This window comes from Anser cygnoides, chromosome 5 (genome assembly GCF_040182565.1).
Source record: "Anser cygnoides isolate HZ-2024a breed goose chromosome 5, Taihu_goose_T2T_genome, whole genome shotgun sequence".
In the NCBI taxonomy this organism is placed as follows: domain Eukaryota; kingdom Metazoa; phylum Chordata; class Aves; order Anseriformes; family Anatidae; genus Anser; species Anser cygnoides.
Window position 1 is genome coordinate 10,038,413 of NC_089877.1, and position 26,758 is coordinate 10,065,170.

A 26,758-nucleotide genomic window follows, 5' to 3' on the forward strand; every position below is an offset into this window, starting at 1 on the left:
CTATTAAAGGCTACCCCAGGCTACTGCATCTCTTGTGAGCATCTCTGCAATTGACCCTCCACCCTCACCTCAGGACTATGACTGCACACACCGCCTCTTTCTACAAGAAGTCCATCCTTTGGAATGACAAGTCATTGTCTGCTTTGGAAAAATGTATTGCCATGCTGTAGGCTGTGTTTGAATGAGTATTTATCTACTTAAACAAAAAAACACTAGGAAAACCTAATTCATTGAATTCCAGAAATTATGGCAAAGATTTAGTTAAGAAGTGTTGCTATTGTCTAAGCTACTTCTCTTTGGCTCTGCAGGTCTGACCAAGCTGTCCATGAAAAAATGAAATCAGCACCTCTCACACAAACCCATATAAGCTATAAGTAAAACTGCTGTTAGTAGCCAACAGGGAAACTCAGGTGGTAAATGAAAGTCATCCTCAAACACAGCATGGCCCCTTTCTGCCTGTGCTGTCTTTTCAGCACATTTTGGTTCTGACATTGCTGGGGTAGCCGAACACATTGGGTTACCCAGCAAGAGGGCTATGGGGTTGAGGGAAGCATTAGCATTACTTTGCATCATTAAAGCCTCCGGTTCTCTAGGGCAGAGCGTCCATCAAGGAACACACTTAAAATGCCAGAGGACAAGTGCAAACCCTATCGCTGATGCTCAAGTTTAGATTTTAACCATATGAAGGAATTGCTGCTTTGAAAACAAACTCACCAGTAGGGTCATAGGTCTGTACAACAAGCTTTCCTTCATTTCCCTCTCCTTTATTTATTTTTTTATTGCTCTCATTTTATTATTTAAAAATGCTGAGAGGTCAAAAAAGAGTCAGATCAAGTCAATCTGTCAGGCTAATATTTAACCATAAATTAAAACCTCGCAGATAAAAAGGGAGTGTAGTACAGGTTTCACAGCTACGTCCCCCGGCCCAGCCTGCCAGAAACATCAGTAGCACTAGGGTCTAAGTGCATGCAGCACCTTCCGAACTCATCCCGAGCCATTTTTTTTTTTCCCCTCATCAGAGGTGACCAGGATAAAAAAGTCCATAGCTGAATAGTCTGTTTATTATTTGTCGTTGATAAGCTGTAGATAAGCTACACCTTTGCTGCTAAGAGTAGATCTGCTCAGAGCAACAGCTACAGTATATCAGAATCCTCTATCAGAGAATTGCCCAGCTGGTGCTATGTCGAACTTTATAGCTCCAGAAATTAAAAAATTTGTGGCTTGGGACTATGTTGTTTTTGCTCTACTATTTTTAGTATGTGCTAGCATTGGAGTCTTTTTTGCAATTAAAGAGAGAAAAAAGAAAACTTCAAAGGAATTTTTGGTGGGCGGTAAGCAGATGTCATATGGACCAATAGCTTTCTCTCTCACATCTAGTTTCATGTCAGCAGTAACAGTTCTGGGGACACCCTCTGAAGTTTATCGCTACGGGGCATCCTTTGTTCTTTTCTTTCTTTCGTATACCATTGTCATCATTTTTACTGCTGAGCTTTTTCTACCTGTATTTTACCGATCTGGCATTACAAGCACTTATGAGGTAAGTAAATATATATACATTTTTTTTTTAAAAATGGCTTTTATTCCACTATAAAAGACAGTATGAGGAATATAGATATTTCTAGAGAACAATCCATGACAGAAAACTTTCTGCAATATTTTACAGAAAAAATGTACTGATACAAGAATTATGCTTAAAAATGGGTTGCATTATACAAACTAGTTAGTTACTGTGTAACTTGAAAGCAGAAGTTAAATTTTAAAACGCTTTTGTATATTTGGGGAACCCCTCCAGTCACTTTAATAAACTGCTGTAGATTTTGCTGCTCATGTTTATGGGAAGTTTTGGCTGAGCAAGGATTGAATGAGCAAAACTATGTTAGTTCAGAAGGAGCTTCTTGGTAACGGGAAGGCTGTCCTTGTTCTCTGTGCCGAAACCTTTCTGAGAAACGTTTCTGTCCTGTCAAACAGTTCTGCCAGGGTATTTGGGAGTATTTCAGTGATAGGCAGGAAAAAATAAAATTGACCATCTATTCTCACTGCTAGGACTGACTGCATTTTCTAGCTGGTTTTGATGCAAGATCTGAGAAAGAATTACTTTTCTTATCTAAACCACGGGAGGTGTCATGGCAGTCACAGTCCCTTGAAGGATACTAGAAAGATGGCTACTGAATTCCTGAATTAATTTTGGAAACAAGTCAAATTACATAAATAAGCTATTCATTTGTACAACAAAGTGTGGGGCCTATTATGCAAGAGACAAAAGAGATTATCATGAACAAAATTAGTAAGAAACGGACTGCTTTTAAAATATTATGCCTAGAGATGTGTAAAGGCCTGTGTCCAGTGTCTGATGGGGAACGCACAGGATCATGGCCCAGGAAGAGACCCAGCCCACACAGGGCTGCCACATCTTTAGCAATGAAGACTTCATTTTTTAGTCAACTCTACGTAGAGATGTTAGGTGGTGATTATGGTTTAAAATTTGGACTTTTGGGGCTAGAGCTCACGTTTAAGTCGCACAATAATAAAGAACACCTCACTACATCCACTGGGAGCCTGGAAGAACCTGACTTGTAGATCATAGGCAGATTTGGCTTTAGATTAAGACAAAGCAAATGACAAAACCAGATTAGCTTGGGGGCAGCGAAGGCCTCTACATTGCTGCTCCTCCATCTGCTCCACCACTGTTTTTGTCCTGTTTCAATTAGAGATGACTTTAAGTTTCCTCTTCCGACAGTTGGAATATACTCCCATTTGAAGTTTTAAGTTCCTTTTTCTTTGTAGCTCCTGAGCTTTTTCAGGTATATCCAGTACAAACAGATACTGAATACTGCAACCCAACATATAATTTCAACTATATTTTGTGGAGGAAGAGATTTCTGAAATGTAATTATCTCTATGTGTGACATCAATTATGCTCTCCTGTTCATTACTCACAGCAGTAGTTTCAGTTGCCAGTGGTTTTACTTGCACAGCAAGCTGTTACTCAGGAAGAACAGAAGGTTAATAGCTGTGTCACAGATGCTACATGTGCAATTTACTGAAATTCCTCTTTCCTAGTATTTGGAGTTAAGATTTAACAAGATCGTCCGTCTTGCTGCAACATTGATCTACATCCTGCAGACGGTAAGATGATATTGCCTCTTGGTTTGTGATAATTTCACTCAACATATTTATTTTGAAGTACTCGTGTTAGACTGCACTTTTTTTTTTTTTAAAATGAGATGCTTTAATGAGTTTTCCTTTTTTTGTACAGTTGGACTGTGAATGTTAAAAAAGAAAGGATAGTTGCTTTCCTACTTTCTTCTTCCTGCTTATGATTAAAAAGGTCATTCTTTTTGCCTTTGACACTCGAATGTTCTGCTAAACTCGCACATCTTCTCCAATTGTCGGTCCCCCTGTTTCCTTGAAATCCCTCTTTTTCCAATAGAGTGAATTATATCTTTCTTAAGAAACTAGATGAGCAATATTAGGTACACTTAGTGCAACCATTACCAATTTACAACACTGGGATGAGGCTATCCCATTGCAAGGCTGCTGCACGCAGCACCTCCTGGGGGATGCCCAGACGGCTCCAGCCCTGTGACGGTCCCACTGGCAACCCTCTGGGGGGGTAGCTGGGGTTTCCTCTCAGTCTTCTATCCAGGAAAAGGGAGAGGCAGATGAGTTGGCAGCACCTGCCCAGCTGCTCCCATGCAGCAGGAGGGGTAGGGTCATCCAATCCCTGGTCCCAAAAGGGCTGATCCCAGCAACAGGTCTCGGGATCAAAGCCCAACAGACCACAGGGCAGAAATCACTGCTTAGCATGTACAGACTTCCACATTTATAGACTGCTCTACATTACCACACAGCACTGACTAGACAGCCAGTCCACACCGCTGCATATACAGATAAAAGAAATCATAACGTTCCTGGCTGGTGGGCAGAGAGGCTGAGCGGAGACTAGCTTTACTTACCCCAAAAAACACTTATGGAACTACCCAAAACACCACTGTAGACATCACAGAGCTTTTTTGTCCTTGGATATAAATGTTCACCAGGTTTCTCAAAATATTAATAATGTATTCGATGAAAACCTTTGGGACACTGGGTGACATTTCTTTTTACTTCCAATCCATTTTTATTAATTCTAGGACTTTTAGCAATAGATACGAATGCTCTTTTGCTTTCAGATTGTTTCACTTTCAGTCTGTCAGAACATATACAGGAAGGCATGAAGGGCATCACGTTAGCTACTCCGCAAGCAACTGAACAAGGGCAGTTTTATTTCCAAAATCCAATACAAGCTATTCCCCCATCAGTGTGTTTTACTGAGTCCTCCTCTTCGTATTTGACAAGGATATTTTGGATGTCTACTCATCTTAGCAATGAATGAAATAAGAAATATCAAGATGGATAATAGTCCTTCCATGTGAAAGGAATTAAAACAAGCATTTTTATCTTGTAAAGATAGAAACAGTAATGCAAAGCGATCTAAAAAAGCCTCTAGATCTGGTATTCTGCTCTAAGCCCCTTTCTAAATAGAAGCATTATCACTGATGATTCACATACACTTTTGTTTCATGAACTTTTTCTCCTTCAGATCCTTTACACAGGAATAGTGGTTTATGCTCCATCACTGGCTCTCAACCAAGGTGAGTTTCCATGCCTACATGGCTACCCCAAATAACCACACCACAAGACAAGCAGAGTAACCAAAGTGAGAAAAGTAGATAAAAGTCATCTGACAAGAAAGTTCTCAAAACTTCTGTAGCAAGGTTTTTGCCTGCACCTAGAAGCTCTCAGTTTCTGACTCATGAGGCCCTTCTCAGACCAGTAAATTAGCCGGTGTCCAACATTTGCTGTTGTGTTCTGCTTTGCACTTAGTAACAACACAAAGAAGTTAGCGATGAGCAATTTCTCAACATCCTGACAAAGTTCACAGTACAAGCTGACGATCCAAGACCATATTCTGTACTTTGATTCCTCCGTTCCCTGTCTCCCTGTGCTGCTATTACTGTTAGTACCTATGGCACAAAGCTGAGATTCTTCTGTCTCAAGGTGTTTGCAACTGCACAGCTGTGTATATAGATGTAGGAGAGTAAGGCGTCTTACCAGTCATTAAAGCAGCTGGAAGCAGTTTCGTTTAGGGATGATACTGAGTTAATGCCCCTATGGATGCTGAGGGAATTTTTTTCTGGCAGGGATGTAATCTTTCAGGCAAGATGAAAGTCAAGCTCCTGGAGGTAATGGTTATGTTGAAAGATCCTACTGCATTTTTGACACGATGCCAGAACTTGAACTCTCATTCTGATTCCCATGGGCCTAAGCCCATTCCTTGTAGCTGGATGCTGTGCTGCTTCACATACTTCTTTCATTTGTCTTGAAAACCAGGCATACAGCATCCATCACCATAGAAAGGATTAGTGAATTTACCATCACAGAGCACAGGGAACCACCCAGGCCTAACTCCTGGCATACCTGATTTAATTAAGATTGATTTGGAGGAGATTAGGAGGCTCTTTGCATTGTTCATCATTTAAGTTGCATTTGATTTGTCTGATACCACCTTTCACATGCCATCAAGTTTCCTCCCTCTGGAGCTCAGCTGTATGTTGTGCGACAGATGTGAGTCGCTGAAGTTCATGTTCATTATTAGGTCATACCGATAGAACCTTTATAAGTAGATGTGCTCTCACAAACTGTGCCTGATGGGAGAGATTTCATTATAACCCAATTGAAATTTGTACATCTTTTATATAGAAACTTTGTGAAGTGAAATGTACATGCAAAATACTATGCATTAAAACAATTCATCAGCAGTATGGTTTAGCATTGAAATGTTCTGAATCACAGGGAATGGATTTTTTTTTTTTTTTTGCATTTATTCTTATGCATTACTTCTGCACACTTGAAAGCTAATTTGCAAGAAAACAACAATGCAAAACAGTATCTAGTAGGGTTAAGAAACCTGAACAATCCAGCAAAGCTCCTAACAGACACAGAGATTATTATTTACGTTCATCCTTCTAGGGCTAAAGGATCATAGCTTTTCTGTTACCGTCCAGATAGCCTATCCCCATTTCGCTAATCAGTTGTTTTTCTTTGGTTTTACAGTCACTGGATTTGATCTCTGGGGCTCTGTTGTTGCGACAGGAATTGTCTGCACTTTCTACTGCACTCTGGTATGTAACATGCATAACCAAACAGCTTAAATACAGATTTTTAATTCAACCATCCTTTACACATGACAGCCTATAACAGAGGTAAGGTTTCTAAACCATGGTCTGAGTGTTTCAAGTAGTAGAACATGAGAGAAATTTCTTTCAGACTGTGGTATGAATAAGTCTATTCGGAGGGAAAAAAAAACACTTAAATACTCTGCTATATGTCTCAAGGTTTAAGTCAGAGTGCAGATAAGGAAGTGATAACCTTCTTTTGCCATACTATATCTTTTGAGGTGTTTCCCTTTATCTTTTACAAGTTACAGACTGAAAAACACCTTAATAAAAAATGTGCCTCTGGTGTCACCCCAGATCAAGTGCAGAGTGATAAAACCTAGGAAGGATGGCCAACAGGTCATGGAGAGAGCTTTGCTTCTGAGAGGAAGCATTGTGAGACTTTGGGTAACAAAAACAAGATAAACACTGCAGTGGAAGTGGCAGAGCACTTAAGCTCAGGACACATGCAATTTCTAGTTGTCATGACATTATTACCAGTAATGAATTCTGTCAGTATTTCCACTCATGCTGGAAACACTACTTATGCTGCTCTAGCACAGATTTGATAAAATATGAAAGTATCTACAGAAGAAAGCTGAGCTGCAAACATTCTGGGGGGTATTCTGTGTCATTAGTCTAATTGTGGACTACTACTAGGCTTTAAGAAATATACAGAGTGCTATGGGAAGTACAAACATTGGCCAAGTTGTACTCCCTAAGCTTGTTCCACACCATGATATATTCTTCAAATGCATATTAAGAAGGCAGAAAAAAAAGCATTTAACTGGAGGTCAGATATTCTCATATGATTCTGGGCAAGCCATTTAGGCTCTGTCTCATCATTTGATCTGCAGAAATACAACCTTTGTGGGAGGATACAAAGGAAGTTTAAGAAAAGGCCTGATTTGCTAGACAGACAGTAGTCCATGAGCTCCTGAAGTAAGGGGTACTTTTACTTGCCGCTGTATCTGAGCAACAAGAAAGAAGATGAAAACATACAGTTTCTGTTTGTTTCAGGGAGGATTAAAAGCTGTTGTCTGGACTGATGCATTTCAAATGGTGGTTATGGTGCTTGGCTTCGTGACGGTCTTGATTCGAGGAACTATCCTGAGTGGTGGATCGACCAAGGTCTGGGAAGATGCCTATGAAGGATCGCGACTAAGCATATTTGAGTAAGAAACAAATGGTTCAAACCCTTTATTTTTGTACACTTAGCATATAGAAACCCTATGCTGACCAAGACACAAACACTCTACCATACTATAGTTACGTACTAACAGGCAACCATCTCAGAAAAGCCTAGTCCTTATTTCTTCAGTTCTTGGGAATGCAGTTGAGTTGACCTCCAAGGAGAGATAAATTCCTCTTTCCATTGCCTACTCTGAAGAAATGAAAGCCCTACCGAACTCAAAGGAAGCTCCAACATTTTTCTTTGTGTAGTTACAAACCTACCCAATTATTACTTCCAATTGTATACATCTGTCATTTTCTGTTCATAGAAAAGGCACTTTATTTGAAGTACACTCACAACAGCAGTTAGAAATGGTGAACCAAGGCACTGGGATAGCAAACTTACCTTCGTTTTGCTGTATGGGGCATTGACTGAAAAGTTCATTGATCAAGGCAAGTCACTGACAGAAAATAGCAGCAAGGTCAAATGTTATCTGCAACATGTATTAACGGAATTGCAAAGACGACAGATGTAAGACAGAAAGATGTTCTTGTAATGGTTAGAATTGCTGAGTAATGAAATTTCATTGTTAAAAAAAGATAACACTGCAGCTGAAGCAATATCTTTTAAAGAAAATAATACTTCAGGATGACGTAACTGAAAGCTTGGTGGATTTTTAAGAGTTTAGTGTATGGCTTTATTCCTTGCTGATAATGGGGTCCCAGGCAGGATGGCTTGCCGGTCGTTTGGTGTAACATGCAGATCTGGAACTTGAATATAAACCTTCTAGATGTTATTTATTTCTTAGTCCTGACTCAAGCTACATAATATATATTTATCCTGACTTGACAGTATTATGTTCCAATATAAAAAAAAAAACTCTCCAAACCTAAAACAAAACACATCAGATAATACCTGTACTGCAAAACAGCATTATTAGTGCAGTACTTCTGATTCAGATGATAGAATGGATAAAATATTCCTGGAAAATCATCTACCTCTTGCTGAATGAAACTGTGTCACAGTAAGTGAACTGCTTCTCTTTTTCTTTTGTAGCTTTGATGTAGATCCTTTAAGACGACATACCTTTTGGACAATTGTTGTTGGCGGAGCATTTACATGGCTGGGACTCTATGGAGTTAATCAGTCCACAATACAGAGATGTATTTCCTGCAAATCCGAGAAGCACGCTAAGGTGTAAGTTACCTATCCTTAACCTATCCTAGCAATCAAACATACTGGCAGACATGGAATTATATCAACAGTTTGTCTAAATAAATATTGGAACAATGTTGGGTGGTAGTTAGCCAACTTTGGCCTATCAGTCTTTTCCCTCTGGTCCTAAACTACATAAGTACATTAAGAAAGAAAAATGGGTAAGCTAAATTTGCAGTTCATTTATCTCGTGTCAAACTGCCAAATTAATCTTCAGAAGCAGAGTTTGAATAAGACACCCAAAGAGAAGAAGCGCTGACTGTACCTTTATTAGAAAAGCATTCTTTCAGGAGTTCTACGTTCTATTTTATTGATATTGGTTATTGAGTTAATGGAGTATGATAGAACAAGGCATCATCTAAGTAAAATAGGATCATGAATTATTAAAATTATAAAGCATACATTAAAAAAATGGAATTATTGGAGAATAGTGAAACTTGACAATACAGACATCTAGGTTTCCAGCATGATAGCTTCCTAAAGTTCAATGTCAGTATGTGCATAACTAGACACACGTTGTACTAAGCAACCAGACTTCTTCATATGCCTAATGATAATTGCTTGCCCACTTGGTTAAAATAGCAACATTTTTTTTCTAAATTCTTCAAACACTTAATTTTTATTTTTTATTTTTGCTAGCTGTAGTCATACTCATTTTTCTTAATGTTATGATAGATTATATGAATTTAGCCTACTGAAACTCAGTCTACAAATGTTTGGAAGTGACAACAGTGAGAACGTCACTAGTTTCAAGTCCAGAAAGACCTTTGAGTCCCAGCAGCATAGCTCTGAACTGGAACTGGCCCTAGCCAGTGACCTTGTGAAAGGTGATGACCAAACAAAATGTAGGCTGTATAATATCTGGCAGCTCCCTGGAACTACAGGATTACTGAACCATAGTCAGACAACCTCCCCAACAGATGTTACCATTCATGTCCATTTCCCTGACTGAAAAAGCACGTTACTTCACATGGTAGCATCACAACCACAACAGAATCCATGCGCAATAAAATTCTGTACACCTTAGAAGGAGAAGAGCAACAACTCCGAACAGACAAAAATCCTCTCATATAGGTGAGTGGAGGGACAGTCCCAGGGTCTGCTGCAGCCTGTGCTGCACAGAACAGTTACTGACTTTGCATGAATCTTTTCCAGTGGTACGTCATTATCTAGAACATGTATTTTTGCTGTATAGGTGAAAAATACAGCCCGTTTGTGCTTTTTTTTTGTAGTACAGATAGCTTTGATCAAGGTGTCTCAAAAAATTATGAATAATTAACATGTAACAGTTTATGTTTAAAATAATAATATATTTTATATATATATAAAATATACATAATGTGTATTTATGCTGTATTAAATAGAATTTCTCTTCTGTTCTAGAGCACTTTACCTGAATTTATTGGGACTTTGGATAGTCCTGGTGTGTGCAGTATTTTGTGGTTTAGTGATGTACTCTCATTACAAGAATTGTGACCCTTGGACTGCTGGTTTCATTTCAGCTCCTGATCAGGTACAGATACAGATTATAATCATTTGGAGCTGCTTTGGGCCTAGATATTGCTTGAGTAAAGACCATTTAGATTTTGTGGGATGCTTCGTGTCTCTCTGCAGGCACTGAGGTGATTGCTCAGTCAGGACTAGTATCCATATATTCTAACACTCCTGCAGTACTAATCTGATAGAGTGTTTTTGCTACACAACATCAGCTTTTTTCAAAAATCCAATAGGACTTGTTAGCTGGAGCAAAACCAGAATTATCCAGCATGATCAGAAGCAGCTAATTCTCTTTTGTTAGCCAGGAAAATCTTAACTGATTTCTTATGTTGGTCTTCTGTGTCTTCTGCCCCAGCTCATGCCATATTTTGTTATGGACATTTTTTCTTCGATGCCAGGAGTCCCAGGACTATTTGTTGCCTGTGCATTCAGCGGAACACTGAGGTATGAAGTGACATTTTAGCTACACACCACTGATTTCTTGAGGACATAGAACAGGGCCAAAACAAGAAACACTAAGTAATACACAGCTGTTTTCTTAGCACATTCCGGAAAGAAGCAGTAGTACTTTGCCAGGTTGCATTATATTATACCAAAGTTTGGCTCCACATCTCCAATACCTTTTTTTATCTCAAACATGTTTTAGAATAGTGTGACTGACAAAGAAAAGTGTATAATAAAGTTGAGGAAACGCTTGTTCTCTTCAAAAAAGAGCTCAGTTAACTGAAATAACTGAAAACCTGACAGCCATAATATCAGAGTTAGGAACAGAAAGCTTTTAAGCAAGCCTATCTGTACGTGAAACAGACTAGAAGAGAAGTCGACAGAGTAGTTTTAGAAACTCAGAGGGCTGCATGCTATTGCAATTTCTACCCTCTACAGACCAAACATCAATACTTCATAGGACATTAGAAAAGAGAAGGTGCAAATTCACAATGACATCCATTAGATGCCATAGAGTCAGTCACCAACACGCTGTTTTAAAAGACTCTCTGTATCTGTAGAAAATGCACAGCAAGGAGAGCTATCGAGACAGGGAAAAATATGTGTAAAGCCCACTGGCTGCTCTGGGCAGGATGGTTTACAGAGCAAAGAACACTGAGTACCAAATACTGTGATAAAGGTATTGATGCTGCATTTCCTACCATATTGTCACAACAAGGTCACAGGGATTGTGCTTGCCAAATACATATTAACTCACCTAGCTAAGAGTCAGACTACTTCTATTTGATATTTTTCAGTTGTGAGGGAAAACAACAGGCATCTTGTGGCAGTGTAGTACACTACCTCTGGAGTAAGCAGTACTGCGTATCTCAGGTTAAGTCACATCCCTTGGTATGAGATGCCAGTGTGCAAATACAGGGTTGGGAGGATCACAGAAGTTAGTGCCTGCAATTATAACCCTGCAAATTCAGTGATGATTTTTCTTGATTTTACTGGATATTAACATTCTTTGAGGGAGAATATTTGCAAGCCAGGACCCTTTACTACACATGCTTCAACATAATAACGATGATGATGTTATATCCTAAATAATCACAGAATTGTAGGGGTTGGAAGGGACCTCAAGAGATCATTGGGTCCACCCTCCCTGCCAAAGCAGGTTTCCTAGAGCAGGTTGCCCAGGTAAAAGATGGTTATTCTCCTCTAGTAACGGTGAAGACATACTGCCCACATATCCATAGATGTATAGTCTGACATAACTGAGCATTTTCTTCATTTTGAAAAATCACTAAAAATTTTAAAATCTTTGCAGCTAAGTAAACTGAAGGGTCAGTTAGGATGAGTCTCTATCTTATTCTGTAACAGCATGAAGCAGGGACCCTAGCAATCACAGAATGAACCAAAACCTCACCAGCATCTGCACCATACATAGCTAGACACAAGAAGACCACCTACACTTTTGGAAGGAGTTAGTCTTCATAAGATCTCACGCCAAACCTAAGCTTGCATAGTTTAACGCTTGCTATGAAAACAAATGAATCACCCTCACCCCTCAAATCCCCATATCCTCAGTGAAAACCTCCTCATTTATAAAAAAAAAAAACTGTTCAAGAACCATACATTTTATAGTATTAATGCTGAAAAAGAGGCAGCATTTATCTATAAATACAACTTCATTTCAACTTTGCATTTACTTAACTTCATTGTTCTCTCATTTGCAGCACAGTGGCGGCAAGCATCAACGCTTTAGCAACTGTTACCTTTGAAGACTTGGTCAAGCAGTGTTTCCCAAACCTCTCTGAGAAGAGGAGCACATGGATCAGCAAAGGTTTATGTAGGTAGCCCAAGTGGAATCCATCTGTGTAAAGGCAAAGGTCTCTGTCCCTCCCAATTGCTGTTATTACAGCAAAGAATAGTGCAGGTTTTTATATACTCTAGCAAGGAGCTTTATTGCCTTAAGCTTTCTACTCGGTCTATAGCAAAAGAAAGGCTTATATAGAGAGTAATCAGCCTGCCTATGATCTCTTCTACCCCTTGGAAAAGCTTCTTACTCCTACTCATATCTCTGTTAACCACAGAACAAGCCATCAGAGATGACACTTTTAACTTAATTTTAGTTACTTATCTGAGGAACTTAAGTTGAATAGCAAGAAGTTACACTTCTTGGAACTGTGTGTCACAATATGGTCTACTAACATCTGAACAACCACATCACTAAGCTGCAATGTTGTCTCTGTCACATGAATTCAGGAAGTTTGCTAGTGAACATACGCAGTACCTACAGAATTATGCTCCCTTCCTTGGAGTAAAATTAAGGACTGCATTGCAAGAACAGCCTTCGAACTATAAAGCTAAAGATACTTAAGCTAGTCTTTAGTTCGGGGACTAAAAGTGAAGAAAGGGAGGAACAAAGACGCCCATTGCTAGCTTGCAGAAGCCTGCATATTATTTCACATAGGACAATGAAACTGTACTCCAAAGCAAAGAACACCCAGCACTCGTTCAAGTAGTGAAGGGCAGTGCCTATACTGACCGCTTCAGAAACTCATTTCTGCTTCCAACCCCACCTCATCCTTTAAGCCTTCATCAGTCTAATGTTTCATTAAAATTTCGCATGTTCTGTACCATATCTCATGGTACAGAAACAAATATAGGCTAACATCAACAAGGACAAAACACAATCTTTTTGAAAAGTTTCAAGTTTTTTTTTTTTTTTTTTAATGTACTGAAGATACTGGAGAAGATTCTGGAAACTCCTTTACAACACAAAAAGAATATCAGTGTAATTACCACATTGGCCTATAGCAGTATTACTGAATATTATTATTAATAGTAAGTAGCACAATAAGACATTTCTGTTCAAGTTTAGAGAATCATATAAGCAGGTTTTCAATTTTTTTTCAGAAGACAATGAACATGTGAAAAAGAAAAGAAAAACTGTCAAAACCAAGTCCAAAGTGGTTTGAATTTCTAAGATAAGTTTTAGAAGCATTGCAGTAATGTCATAACCCTTGTACAAGTATTGTATTAACATCACAACCCACAATTGGCATTTGATAACATAAACCAGTTGATAACCAACCATATGATAACATAAACCAATTTGATAACAAAATCAATACTCTGTTTCCATAACAACTCCAACATTTTGTTCCTTCTTACTTCTTAGCTTTTACAGTTATTACTGTTAGAACCATTTTTACATCCAGTATCAAAGGTTTGCTAGCACATAAGAAATTTTGTTGTTGAGTCTTGACTCAAGACTTCTACAACAGAGTTGTCTACCACAAGGTTAAAACAGGTGTAAAATGAAGAAAAAGCCATTTTGTTTATCATTGTTCAATTCATTCATTAGATCATTTAAAAATATTATTTCAAGTAAATAGCAATTGAAACATTTCTACAGGAAACATAACTTCTAAGTCAATTCCACTGCCAGATTCTACTTCATAAGAACAAACAAACAAACCCAATCACCCAGCAAAACCAACATAACTTCACACAAGACACTGCTGAGTGCTTAATGGTCTGCTTTACATATCAAAACCCAAACTGCAAAATCCTCCCCGCTGCCCGGTCACTTATGACACTACATCAATTACAAATGGACTGCACTATGAACCAGCACTGACAATTATTCTGCCTGTTCTTTTTCAGGTATATTATATGGCGCCCTGTGCACTTCAATGGCTGCAGCAGCATCACTGCTGGGAGGAATCGTGCAGGTATCTAGTGCTTCAGAAATACAACTGAACAGTAACAAACTGAAATGCAATGAACTGAACCAATAATACTGACATCCCTGGGGCCTTCTAGCTTACCGGAACAATTCCTGTAGATACTCATATTAATTCCTCATCTGCTAAGAGAAATAACTAGAAAAAAAAAGAATCATAAAAAAGTCTCTTTTGCTACTTACGCATTGCTGAGAAGTGATATTGATTGCAATTCTTTCATGGTGTGCCAAAGTTACTGTTTGTCCTTTCTCCTCCACTGAAAGTTGCAGATGGCAATCAGAATTGCTTAAGCTCCCCCAGCTGTTGCTTAGGCTTATGTCTCTTCTCTATGTCCACAGGCTGCACTCTCCATTCATGGGATGTGCGGGGGTCCCATGCTGGGATTATTTACCCTGGGAATTGTCTTTCCTTGTGTTAACTGGAAGGTAAGAAAAAAAAAATCCTTATTAACTGAAAGAACACCTCAGTATATTTTGGTTAAGACCCCACCATGAACATTATTTTGTGGATTTAGACTTGGATTTAGAGTCCAAGCTGGCTATCAGATTTAGAGCCTGAGAACTGTTTAGAAACCCCTTCTCACTGTCTGCATGTATCCAGTTTGAATTTAACTAACTGTGGAATAATTAGATGGACATTTGACTTTTTTTAATTAAATATTTCAATTTCTTCTCTTTTATAAAAAAAATAATATTCAACATAACATATGCCCCCCCCACCCCCAAGCCCATACCCACCTTGGGAAGTGCACAATGACTTCAATCACTCTGCCTTCGCTACCTTGGGTTTTAACTCGGGTAAAGCAGAACATGAGCTCATTTCACGCTGCCCAGTGGGTGGTCCCAGCACATTTACCTGGTGATAAGACTCTACTCTGTCACTGTGGTTTTGATCAACACCATTTTGCTGCATCTCTCCTAACTAGAGGACAACAGGTGACCGTGTTTGACACCTTGGTCAAAAGAGAACCCAGATGATATATGCTGACAGGGAGACCGTAAACATTTGCTGAGATGTGCTTCCCAGATGCTCGCTGCCTCTGACTGTTCCTTTCTCTCCCTGCCAAGGGCGCTATCGGTGGCCTCCTAACAGGGATCACCTTGGCCTTCTGGGCTGGCATCGGCTCTTTTATTTATCCCGCGCCGCCCACCAAGACCCTTCCCTTGGAGCTGTCGACTCTCAACTGCACGCTGGCAAACACTACGAGCCTGCTGACCACAGTGGCCCCCACAGCAGCTGCCGACAGGTATATCCCCCTCACCATAGGTTCAGCCCAGCACGAGCATGCCCCTTGGCAGCAGCCATTACAAGCGGCTTTTCTCTCTCTGTCACGTTTCCTCAGGCCGCTGCTGGCAGACACTTGGTACTCCCTGTCCTACCTCTACTTCAGTGCCATCGGCTGCCTGGGCTGTGCCATCACAGGGCTGCTGATCAGTTTTGTAACAGGTTGGTGTTTTATAAAAACAAAGCCCTGTTACACAAGAACCCAGCTCTGCGTCTGAAGAGCAGCAGGGGGGCCTTGTGAGCAGCTCGTGAAGCCCAGCCTGAGGGGAGCGCGGCTGCTGCGGCCCCACCTCACGGGCTGGGGCAGCCGGAGCTCACACCCGCCTTTCTACAGCCGTACCTTCAACTTCCCTATCCCCTCCTTTCAGGCCCTACCAGAGGAGAAGACATCCCCCCAGTGCTAATTAAGCCGGTCTGCAACCTGTTCTGCTTTTGGTCTGAAAGGCTCAAAACGTTGCTGTGGTGTGGCGTGCGGCACGACAGCCAGGACGTGAGTACTCGCGCGGAACTGAGGAGCCATCGGCAGCCCCCTGTTACGGTCACACAAAGGCTGACTGCGTGACTGGAAGCGAGACTGGCCAAACCCAGGCTCGGCTCCAGCCAGCAATAGGTTACTTATTTCCCCATGGGTGGACAGGGCTGACCTCCCCCTCAGGCAGCCGAGCAGGGACAAAGCCGCACTTTACACCCTAGGGAGGGGTTCACCCAGCTGCTGCCTCCTTCCACCAAGTACAGGAAGAAAAATTTTACCACTCACATGTCCACGGAGCTCTCCTGCTGCCATCCCAGCCTCCAAAGCCAGCAGAGCTTCTCCATGCTGCAGCCATGCTCCTGGCCAGCCCATCACGCAGAAAGGCAACCACAGGCACCTGGGCTGCTGCCGGCCCCCTGGGGGAGATAATGGCTCCTCCCCAGGTGTCCCAGGGCTCTGTGGCTTGTTAGGGAGGAGCACCCCATTTTCTTGTGCTATCACAACATTTTGCATAGAAACAACATTGCTCCTTCTTAGCAAAATCTGCTAGGATCAGAAGTACAAGTCATCTACAGAGACATCTACGAGTATCTCAAAATCTTGAAAGTAATCTTTAGCCTGCAAGGCTTACAGTATTTGGCAATAAAGTCCCTCCCCACACAGCTTGCATCAAGTTTGACGCTACATTTGATGGTCTAATTTGGAGAACAGCTGTGGCTCTAGATTTACTTCAGCTGTTTGACTTGGCTTTCAGGTGTTCAACTGAGACTTTCCACAGAGAAATAAATCCCCATGTTAATAAAAGCAGAAAAAAAAAAGCCACACATGCATTTATCCCCTTGTATTTGCTTAAAATATAGAATAACATAAATTAAGTAGTTGCAGTGTGAAACCACTGAGGCAAGCGTAGGCCAGACAAAAAGACAGACCACTAAAATGCAGATAAATATGCTAACGATAAAAGAAGTTTCAGTGATTGGGAACACACCAAAAACATATTCCAAGACTTGTACATCAACAGAAGAGTTCTGAGAAGTTGTTTCTGTTGCTTTTATTTGATGCTTTCATTAGAGACTTTCCATGGGGGAACGAGAAAAATCAGTGACTGCTGGGGGGATGGGGTGTGAGTGTGGGGAGACGGGACACTAAACAGCGCACATTTGTGGGTCTGACAGTCATTTTAAGTAGTGAAGTACTCAGATCTGCAGGAAAGGATGTCAAAATTTCACCATGTAATGTGATACCCTCTAAGCAAAACAAAAAAAGCAGTTCATGCACTCTTCAAACTACTAGGGTATTTTTGTTCCTTTTTCAGGTGGATTTTGAAAAAAATCTGCCTACAGTTACTCCAAATAAAACTGGAACAGAAGATATCACCTTCAAGAATAGTGTCAATGAAGAAAACAGAAGCCAATTACCTGGTTATAATCCTGAGGAAAAATCCTATACTAATATGAACAGAGAATCTCGTCTCTAGAAGCGGAGGAACAAGGGACATTTAATCAAACTTTATTTCTCCAGCTTCAGAAATGAAGAGCTCTTTATATTGCATTTACCAGCTTATAGATGACCATGAGAGAACAATTGCTCTCTATAGCAATAAAGGCCAGATTTTTATGAATTTCATGACAGAACTGGGAAATCATAAAACAATAGGGTTTTGGAAGCACTGCTATTTCAGAAGAAATGTTTCATGAATCTTTCATGGAAACTCCTACTAGGAAGTAGCTGCGATACGTCTATACCACATTCTCTGTTCAGTAACTAGTCATTGAAGGGAAACGTGCAAAGGTGAACTTGTGATAAAGCAAGACTTCAGATAAGCTTCTAGGGTCTCTCACTAAGGTGAGACTGTGAACTGCCCTCTGATGGAGGGCATGCTCTCTCCACGGCTGATGGAGAGAGCCCAGGGGAAAGGATGGAGGTTAAGCTGACCTAGAATGTGCCTATTCTTATGTATTACAAAAAGCCTCCTCACAGGAACGTTGTATAGACCAGACTGGTCTTTTGTTGACTGAGTTAATCGTGCTTGCTTCCTCTGTGGAACAAATGTGTCTTTATAATGTCTTATTCAAAGCTATAGGAGAGGGTAACAAATTTTACTTCAAATCCAGGATTGTTCTTTATCCATATTAGTCTTGGAAAGACATCCTTTCAGCTTGAAAAGATTATCTTCAGGCTTATTGTTTGGTTGAATGTTTGTATATCTGTTTTTTTTGTTTGTTTGTTTGTTTTTTTAAGCTGCAGAATCCATTTACTAACTGTATGCAATAAAGAAAATAAACCCACATTCTATGTCTCTTCATTGAGAATCCATGAATCCATGTTGAATTTTGATTAAAGGCACATGATTAGGTGAAATAATTTCTGCAGTAGAATGTCTTGCAAGAATGTACCTAGTCCACTAGGTTGTAAATCAAACTCAACAGACTACCTCTTACCTCGATAAATTTATGGATGAACTTTTTTTTTTTCCAAATCCACCATTAAATGAAAAAGACGGAAAATATCAAAGTCAATTCAGCCAGTTACAGACTCTGCTGATACTTAGCTCATGTTTCTTTGAAGAAGTCAGTTCTTGTTTTTGTTTAATCAGGGACCACCTTTATGATGAAGATATAGTCCTACCTGGTCCTCCAAATTACATCCCCTGTCTGTATTCATGCCCTACCTCTGGGAACAGTCCCAGAATACTCAATTAGAAGACAAAAATAACAGTTTCTAAGTGACACTGTCTTGCTTGTGGGAGACACTTGGTCAACAAACCGAGAGTTAAGTCAATATTTGCGTTAATCCCTTTCACACCACTTTTATAATCTCATAAAAGCTTGCAGCTGAATCCAGCTGGCAGCCTGCTGTCTCACGTGGCATGCTTTCTGTTCCTGCTTCTATCCTTGATACAGTTAGCAAGACAGAGGTCGAAACTTAGTGACCACTACTGCTATAACTTTTATATCTCATGGCCATACACATTATCAGTTAAGCTCTTTTAATATAATCTGTTATGCTTAAGGATGTAAGTCAGTGAAAGTTGTTCAAAACACCAGTGTCAAGCGACATAGCTAGACAGTGGATTAAGAAATCCCTCTGTACTGGTAGTGGGAGGATATGTAAGAGACATCCAACTGTGGAAACAACCAAATCCACTCTGAATATTTCTTGAGGTATCTACTCATTGCAGTATTCTTCCACTCTATATGTAAAGAATGCCTGGTTTGCATTTTTCAATATTTTTTCACACGTTTAACAACAGCTTTGCATTATATTTGCCAGAGACTTCGTACCTTCCAAAGTCCTTGTCACAAATAAATAAATAAATAAATTCTATTTGCCTACTTAATGTGAAAAAAAAGAAGTGAGAACTGCATTCTCTCAGAATGCCTTTGCAGAAATATGCTGAAGAATCTATCTTTAATGCTGTATTTCTGGACTAGGTTTGTTTCAACTAAAGCTGCACATTGAGCCCAAATGTGTTTTGTATTTGTAAAGGGGTCAGACATTCCACAGGTTTTTGCTACGTTCAGCATGTGGCCTGATATTTGATGGCTAAAATTGTTAATCAGTAGTTCAATATTCAGTCTTTTACTAAGATTTAAGGCTAAATTGGAATTCAGAAAAAATTACCGTTCTGATTAAATATTCAGTGTTGATTAAAGCTGTCTTATCTTCTTGCTTGTTATATGTCCTGAGCCATTGATCTTTACAGAGTAGAGCTAGCCTGCGCAGCTGAGTGGGAAAGAAAAAGAGATTAAGAAACCAGAAACATGTCTATTCAAACAGGAGCTTAAATTTAAGAAATTATTAGTCATTAGTGAAAGCAGTAGACCATAAGTGACTGAAAATTTGAAAAGCGAGTCTAAAGGTACCCTGAGACCACAGTATTTGTTAAATGTTTAACAAGTGTCTGACTCAAGTTTAATCCTAAAATTACTTCCTTACAACATATGACTTGAAGGCATACGAACGCTCACTATTAGACTGTATATTTTTTCATAACTTTGAGTACTTGTAATAATGAAGCTCAGTCTCCTTCAAAGATATCCAAGTTTATTACTGAAAAATGCAATATTCAAATGTGTATGATACAGAAAGTAGTTGCATTTGTACATGTAAACCTTGATAAAGTAAACAGCATCTCAAAGACAAATTTATGCCAAAAGTGTCTTACAATAGTTAATCAGATCGACAGCTTTTTCCTTAGTGAATTCTTTTAGTTCTGGGGTACATACCGGCTTGTAAAAGTAATCTTAAACACAAAAGAAAATGAAAGCTGAGAGGACAGAGGAACTTCTAGCTTGTAGTGCATAAAAGTCACTTTTTCTGAGACACTTGGTGGTAATCTTATTCTAAATACTACTTACAAAGTTTGGATTTATGAATAGAAAAAATAGTTGAAGTTGTATTCTAATTTCTTACTTAGAAACCAAGTTGTATTTAAATATTACATAAATTTCAAATATATACACACTTTAAGAAATCTTTTATGATCATGATATTGCAAGTTAGCCAGGACTATCAGAGTAAAAATGACTGAACTATGTTACGTAGTTAGATTTTACATGAGATTATTTCAAACAACTGAAATTTCAGTGATACTACTCTAGGTAAAAATTAGAGTCAACAGTTTCGTCAATTTTTCAGTACAAAATTCTCAGTCATCTAAATAGGACATAAAATAAAAAGGTGATCTGATTTTTTTTTTTTCATTATTAACAGAAAAACCATCATGTTCTCACTGTTTAAAACCTCATTAGCTTTGGACTGCATTGGGTTTAATCCTAATTTCTCATCTAGTAGCATCTGAACAACTATTTCATGTCAATAAGAGTGCAAACTACAGGGAACATTTAACATCACAGAGGTTACGGCAAGAAGTTAGAACACGCCAACAGAACTGACAAAAGATAATTTCCAGTGCAGCGAGGAGGGAATATACCATTAACCATATACCATATAAAACAAAATATCCCAGTCCTGCATTAAAAAAGTTCCTGCATAACACGGAGCAGCAAAGTGATTTCTCTAGAGTTCTTTGTTGTGCTGTTATAAATTTGTGCTGCTGTGGGAACATTGTGCTATCGCAACTATGCCAAAATCATGCCAATACTAATTTTTAGTAAATGTGGTTGCAAGGTCAAAATTAGAGAAAATTGTCCATACTCATCTATTCATTTACATTTAAAAATGCCAGAATTGTGTAGGGTCTTCAGGATGCACGTGTGCGTGCAAGGAGGGACAGAAGGAGTGCAAAATGCAGTGCCTGGGAAAGTGGCAGACGGGACAGATGTAGCAGCACTTTGTGACAAAGGTCATGAGACCTTTGCTTCCTCATGAACATGGTCCCACGAACATGAGACCTTTGCTTCCTCTGATCATCCCCAGCCTCAAAATGCTGGTTGGTTCCATGTCACTCTAACAGGAGGTGGGCTCTGCTGGCAGGAGGTTGAGTACCAACAGATACAGAGAGCTATTAAAGCTGCTACATCTTCTGCCACAGGAATTAAGGTTTGCAAGTCACTTAAACATTTGGAGAAAGTGTTACTACATACATTTTAGTCCAACTAGAGATTAGAACTAACAAAATAACTTCATCTTTCTCAGAAGTCTAACTGGTGAACTCTGAATTCTAGTGTCAGCTGTAACACTGAATAAACATTATTACGAAAGGTTGCTTTTAGATTCGGTTCAATCTTTACCCCCAGTAACCAATGTTAGCAGTGGTTCATGAGGATTACAAAAAATAAAATGCTTCTGGAGGTACTACTGTAATTGTAAGTGATCACTGGTACATGGATCGTTATTTTTCCGAAATTATCTATTTTTTGGGGGAGTTTCTTCTCCAATATGCAACACTCACTAGAAAATATGATTGATTTTCCATTAACTTTACTGCCTTCATATTTAGCTGTTTGTACAAAGTGAGTTTACTTAACCATTGCTCAGTGTATATAAAAATCTAGTTTGTAATAGTTCCAATAAAAAATTTGTAATGCATTCAAGTTAACTATGTGAGAACAGCTCATTTTGTTTCCTTCTTATGGACAAGGATCATTTCCAGTCAATCAAAATTGTATGATGCTTCTAAATAGCTTCTAAATAAGGACATACTAATTCGCCTCTGTACAAACTCAAAGATTAATAAGCCCCATGATGTCACATGGGACCTCAGAAGTAGTGTCACCAGACTCCATAGCTCCAGCAGTTCTCTCTGGCAGCACTTGCATTTGGAGTTTGAAGCAGAAACAGCTGTGAAGGAAACTGCAGATGTGTACTACTTATATTAGACTGGTCATCTTAATAAGGTTAGAAAAAAAAAATCTCTAATTTTAACCTTTCCCCTTATTAACACTCACCCTAAAGCTGTGTTTCCCAGAACATTTTTCCTCCTGTACAACTTTTGATGAAGAAAACCTCAGGAAATGAATGAATTGATGCATTAAGGTAAGTACCTATTAACCTACTTCCAACTAGACCCTCTAGACTTTTTTCTTTTGAATTTTCTTTAGATCACTATGGAGCTTAAATGAGATCCTCAGAACATAATTCAAGACTAGTTGCTGTCAGAAAAGGGCATAGCTGATGTGTCTGCTTTGTAGGTCTGAAGATATGTACTTCTAAAGAAACAAACAAAAAAATCAAACCCACAAACCACTTATCGTCCATCATCACACTCGAAATTTTAGCCTTGTCATCATCAATATCAGCTTAAAAGTTCAGCTAAATTTCCTCTATAAATCCTTAAATATAAAGTGGATTGGAAAGATAAAAAAAAAAGCCATTGTGTAGTCTGCTTTGTTTCCAAATATTAGCACTCTATCAGGACACCCAATCATTGCATTGTCTTTTTGGTAAGGAAATTAGATGACAGCATAACAAACAGACAGCCTTTGCTCAAACTACAGGCAACCTTGCTGGCACTCAGCTGTGAATACTGAGCAGTGGATGAATCCCTCGCTATGGAGAGGGACGCTGAGCCCTAAGAAGGAACTTCTCATTAGGAAGGCCAGTGAAACAGAATCTTTGTATGCATTCAAATTCCACACATTTTTTTTTTTTTTCATTTTTACTAACCAAAATTCAGATCCCACACATTGGGCACAAATTTAGAATGAGAAGTAAATAGAAATGTGTATAATGTATGTGGATTTTTTGCCATTTCTGAAATGAAAATTTCTTTTGTCTGAATCAAAACACTGATTTCGGTTAGGAATCATTAAGACATTTTTGACTAATTCTTTGTATTTAAAAATATCTAGTTGCTCATGCAGTCTCTGTAAGGGCGCATGCATAGAGCAAAATTGTCAGATTAGATCTAAAGCATTTTTGCACAAATTGAAGTTCTAAAGCTTTGTCAGATTTCACAAATGCAGCTTGCATGCACAGTCTATTCATACTGGTCATTTTTTTGGAAAGACAATACTTAGAATATGAAAAGATCATTCACCATTCATAAAATACATTATTCCTGAGGACAGTGTGTGCCTTATACTTTAGTAAAATGACGTGCAGTCTATGCAAACAGCATACTAAACGAAGTCTAGCAAAAAGTTCTCAGCTTAAGCAAATGGCTACTAGTGGCAAAACTTCAGACATTGTTCATGTCCTTCAGAAACAAAGGAACACACACAGTGTTTCTCCAAAATTTCTTGTGCTTTTCCAGTGCATAATCTGCACTATGTCAGATCTACATACTTGCCTTTGATATATTTCTGTACACCAGTGCTGAAAATCATTAAGAATATATATATATTTAAATCCAAAATCATACTCAAATACAAAACATCTTTCTTCCATATGCACTTGGAAATTCAGTTGCAATTTGCCTAAGTATATTTTCACATGTGGCAATATTGACATCAGAAATGAGAAAGTATAAAATAATCAATATTTCCGATTTTTGCCAAATTTTATCCTAAATCTTTATACCTTGGGCCAGCCAAGGCATTTTGTTTTTAGAGAAAACATTAAAAAGAGAGCTCATCTGTGACCTTCTGAAGAACTGAAGTATTATCACTACCTGGCACAAAAATGGGACCTGGGACACCTGGTTAATACTGTCAAGTGGTGCTTGATAACTCCACAGTATGAAACAGTGAGAGAATAAATTAACTTAAATAGCAAGAACCTATGAGCACTGAGGAGAGGGCTGATATTTCTGATAAGGACTCCTGAGGAACTTAGCGTGCAACCCAAAATATGAAGGAAAAAACCCAGCCCTTCCAAAATATGGAAAGCTGAGTTCCATCAGCCCATTATCATAGATCTAATGGCTAATACATCTGATTTGATCATACCTTCCAATCTCCTTCCTCCTTTTTGTAATAGTGCAGATATTCCTATAGTTGCCTTGTCTGGTCACAGAGAGCTGGAATTAACCACAGAATTTCATGAATACGGTGAAATGAGTAAAGAACTTAAGGTATGATGCTAGGTCCACTGGCAGATATTACTCATCTACATTGATGGGCTCTTGACTCTTAAAAATCATTTTTATATAGCATAATACAAAAAAAAAAGTGATTGTTCTAATATATGCAAGTGAGTACTGGAATCATACTTTTTGGCTCAATATGTTATTTTAACAAGTAAAATTTCATGTCTTTTCATATCTGTCAGCAGTGATTTCATTGCAGCTTTATCCCTAAAATAATGCTAAAACTTGCAGCCTTTATAGTTCATGTGCTTTTGTTGGCTCTTTTATTTTTTCTCACCCAGTATAAAGAACGATTATTAAAATTGCAGAAGATAAACAGAATGACTGTAACTTGGTTTCCCCACTCCCTTCTCTGCAAGTGAACACTGCCCGCTTGTTTTGATTTTTTAAATTAAGTGCTTATCTATTCCCAAATTATGAAACGTTAATACAGTTCCATCACCAAAATGTGACTGACCATAAGCAACACTACCCCATACTGTATGCACATAAAAAATGAAATTTGATTCTTTATATATGAACATCTACTTTTTAGAGTGATTTTATCCAAAAAGGCCCCCAAAACTGTAAGAAGGCATACAAATAATAATAAAAAATCTAAAAGTAACCACTGTGTGTGTGTGCTTTTATATACAATCTGTATAGATATCTGCCTGCATCTAATTCCCATGCTTTGACTTATTTAGCCCAATAAAAGAAGTGCACATTACTGGAACATTTACTATTACAATAAGAAGAGCATTGTTATAAGGTGCTCTGCTTCTCCTTCCCTGAACAAGCAAGTCAAAATGTTATACGGTATGTCTGATATATATCTGCATAAGCTTGCATACTATAAATAGTTAATTTTATATTCAGAACAAAGTCATTTGCACTGTATTAGAATATTTCAAGTTAGCATTCTGTGAAGTCATGGAATCACTGCTCAGACAGTTCAAAGAGAACAGTAACACAGTTGGACATCTGCATGATACATTAGAGCATGGAAATGACAGTTCTTTCATCCTGGATGTGTGTGGAGGTGGCCTTTCTGCACATAAAAGTGGAAAGACAACTCACAGCCATGTCATTTTCAAATACAGCTGCAGTGTGGGCAATGCAATGTGTTCTCTTAGTGCTGCTTTCTCTTTGAATTTAGATTTTTTGGTTTTCAACTAGAAGGATAAATTAATGACACTGATGTGCAAATCTTAAACTGCATAGTATATATTAAGCAGCCATATACCCCTTTTCTAGGGTAGGACCACATCCACAATCTCAACAAGAGACTAGGACAAACCTGACAAAACAGTAAGCCTGAAAGCTCATTTATATCAAGTTATGGCCACAAAGGCAACAACTGCTTTTTTCTTCAGAGGCATTACAGATGCAGCTGAGCAATCAGAAGCTGTAGTGGATATCATGTAATTTGTTTTTGTCATGCCCATACTGTGTAAGTTTACAGGCAATTTTTTGTTTTCATTACGCTGTTAGTACCTTCATGAACAGCACAAATGTTCATTGCCTTTTTAAAAAGCAGTATCCAAATTTTTAATCCGTCTGCACATTCCTGAGTGCCAGTACTTGGTGCTCCCCACAGACCAGTTACTGATAACGCTCTTCATTTTCTTCACTGGAAGCACCTGTTTTCCGCTTCCTACCAAAGCCTGCAACTGTACAGCCCAGCAGGAACATATATACATTGCCAATCTCATAGACTGATGACAGACTGACTTCATTTTGAAACTGCACTCTTCAACTTCCAAACAGCGTTTCTGTTGCAGCATGGTATTGACTAAGGCCATTCATGGTGATATTGTTTCCCATTCTTTTTTCTTTCTCTCTGCAAATGCTCTAGTTCAGCCTCATACATCATTTCCTGGACTAAGTATTTCTCTCTCCTCATTCTGTCGCACAAGTCTTTGGGCATGTCTGGAATCAGGTAAGCAATGAAAGACTTGATTCCAAAAACAAGGTGCTGAAAAGAAGAAAGAAAAGAATTGCTTCAAAGATGCGTAAATACTCATTTCTAGAACCAAATTTTAGGGGCCTAAAAATCAGCGGCAAATCTGTAACAGGGATTCGATTCGTGACTGAAAAGTGACTCTTTTTTTTAAATCTCTCTCAAAATAATATATATTCACACACACACATGTGTAAATAGTCTGTCGGGAATGGGAAAATGCTGCAGTCTTAACAAAAGTAAAACTAAGGGTATAAGTAGTGATCGAAATTAATATGAGACAGCAGGATCTGCTGGTTAGAGTAATGATAGCAACCATTACATATAAGCAGTCTTTGTTAAGAACTTGTAGTCAAAGTAAT

At 38.8% G+C, this 26,758-nt stretch overlaps 2 protein-coding genes and 1 long non-coding RNA gene across 15 annotated transcripts in view; 1 reads left to right on the forward strand and 2 right to left on the reverse strand.

The window, feature by feature from the left end:
• The window catches only part of LOC125180650 (uncharacterized), a 112,206-nt gene extending 96,675 nt beyond the window's left edge, over positions 1 to 15,531 (reverse strand). Inside the window, exon 1 of the long non-coding RNA XR_007159408.2 lies at positions 14,447 to 15,531. This is a non-coding gene — a long non-coding RNA (uncharacterized lncRNA). The remainder of the gene's footprint in view (positions 1 to 14,446) is intronic.
• Positions 965 to 18,310, forward strand: SLC5A12 (solute carrier family 5 member 12). Its single transcript, XM_048052015.2, has 15 exons — positions 965 to 1,537; positions 3,061 to 3,126; positions 4,583 to 4,634; positions 6,097 to 6,164; positions 7,218 to 7,372; positions 8,428 to 8,568; positions 9,970 to 10,099; positions 10,439 to 10,527; positions 12,249 to 12,361; positions 14,185 to 14,252; positions 14,603 to 14,689; positions 15,332 to 15,510; positions 15,607 to 15,710; positions 15,917 to 16,038; positions 17,336 to 18,310. Exons 1-15 carry the CDS (start codon positions 1,181 to 1,183, stop codon positions 17,495 to 17,497), a joined length of 1,893 nt encoding a protein of 630 aa, XP_047907972.1. The 5' UTR covers positions 965 to 1,180; the 3' UTR covers positions 17,498 to 18,310.
• Positions 18,311 to 24,715: 6,405 nt separating this feature from the next.
• Positions 24,716 to 26,758, reverse strand: part of ANO3 (anoctamin 3) — a 256,594-nt gene continuing 254,551 nt past the window's right edge. For all 13 annotated transcript variants that reach the window (XM_066997443.1, XM_066997452.1, XM_066997444.1 and 10 more), the window contains one exon: positions 24,716 to 26,411. In XM_066997443.1, coding sequence (XP_066853544.1) covers positions 26,229 to 26,411 — 183 coding nt within the window. In that variant the 3' untranslated portion in view covers positions 24,716 to 26,228. The remainder of the gene's footprint in view (positions 26,412 to 26,758) is intronic.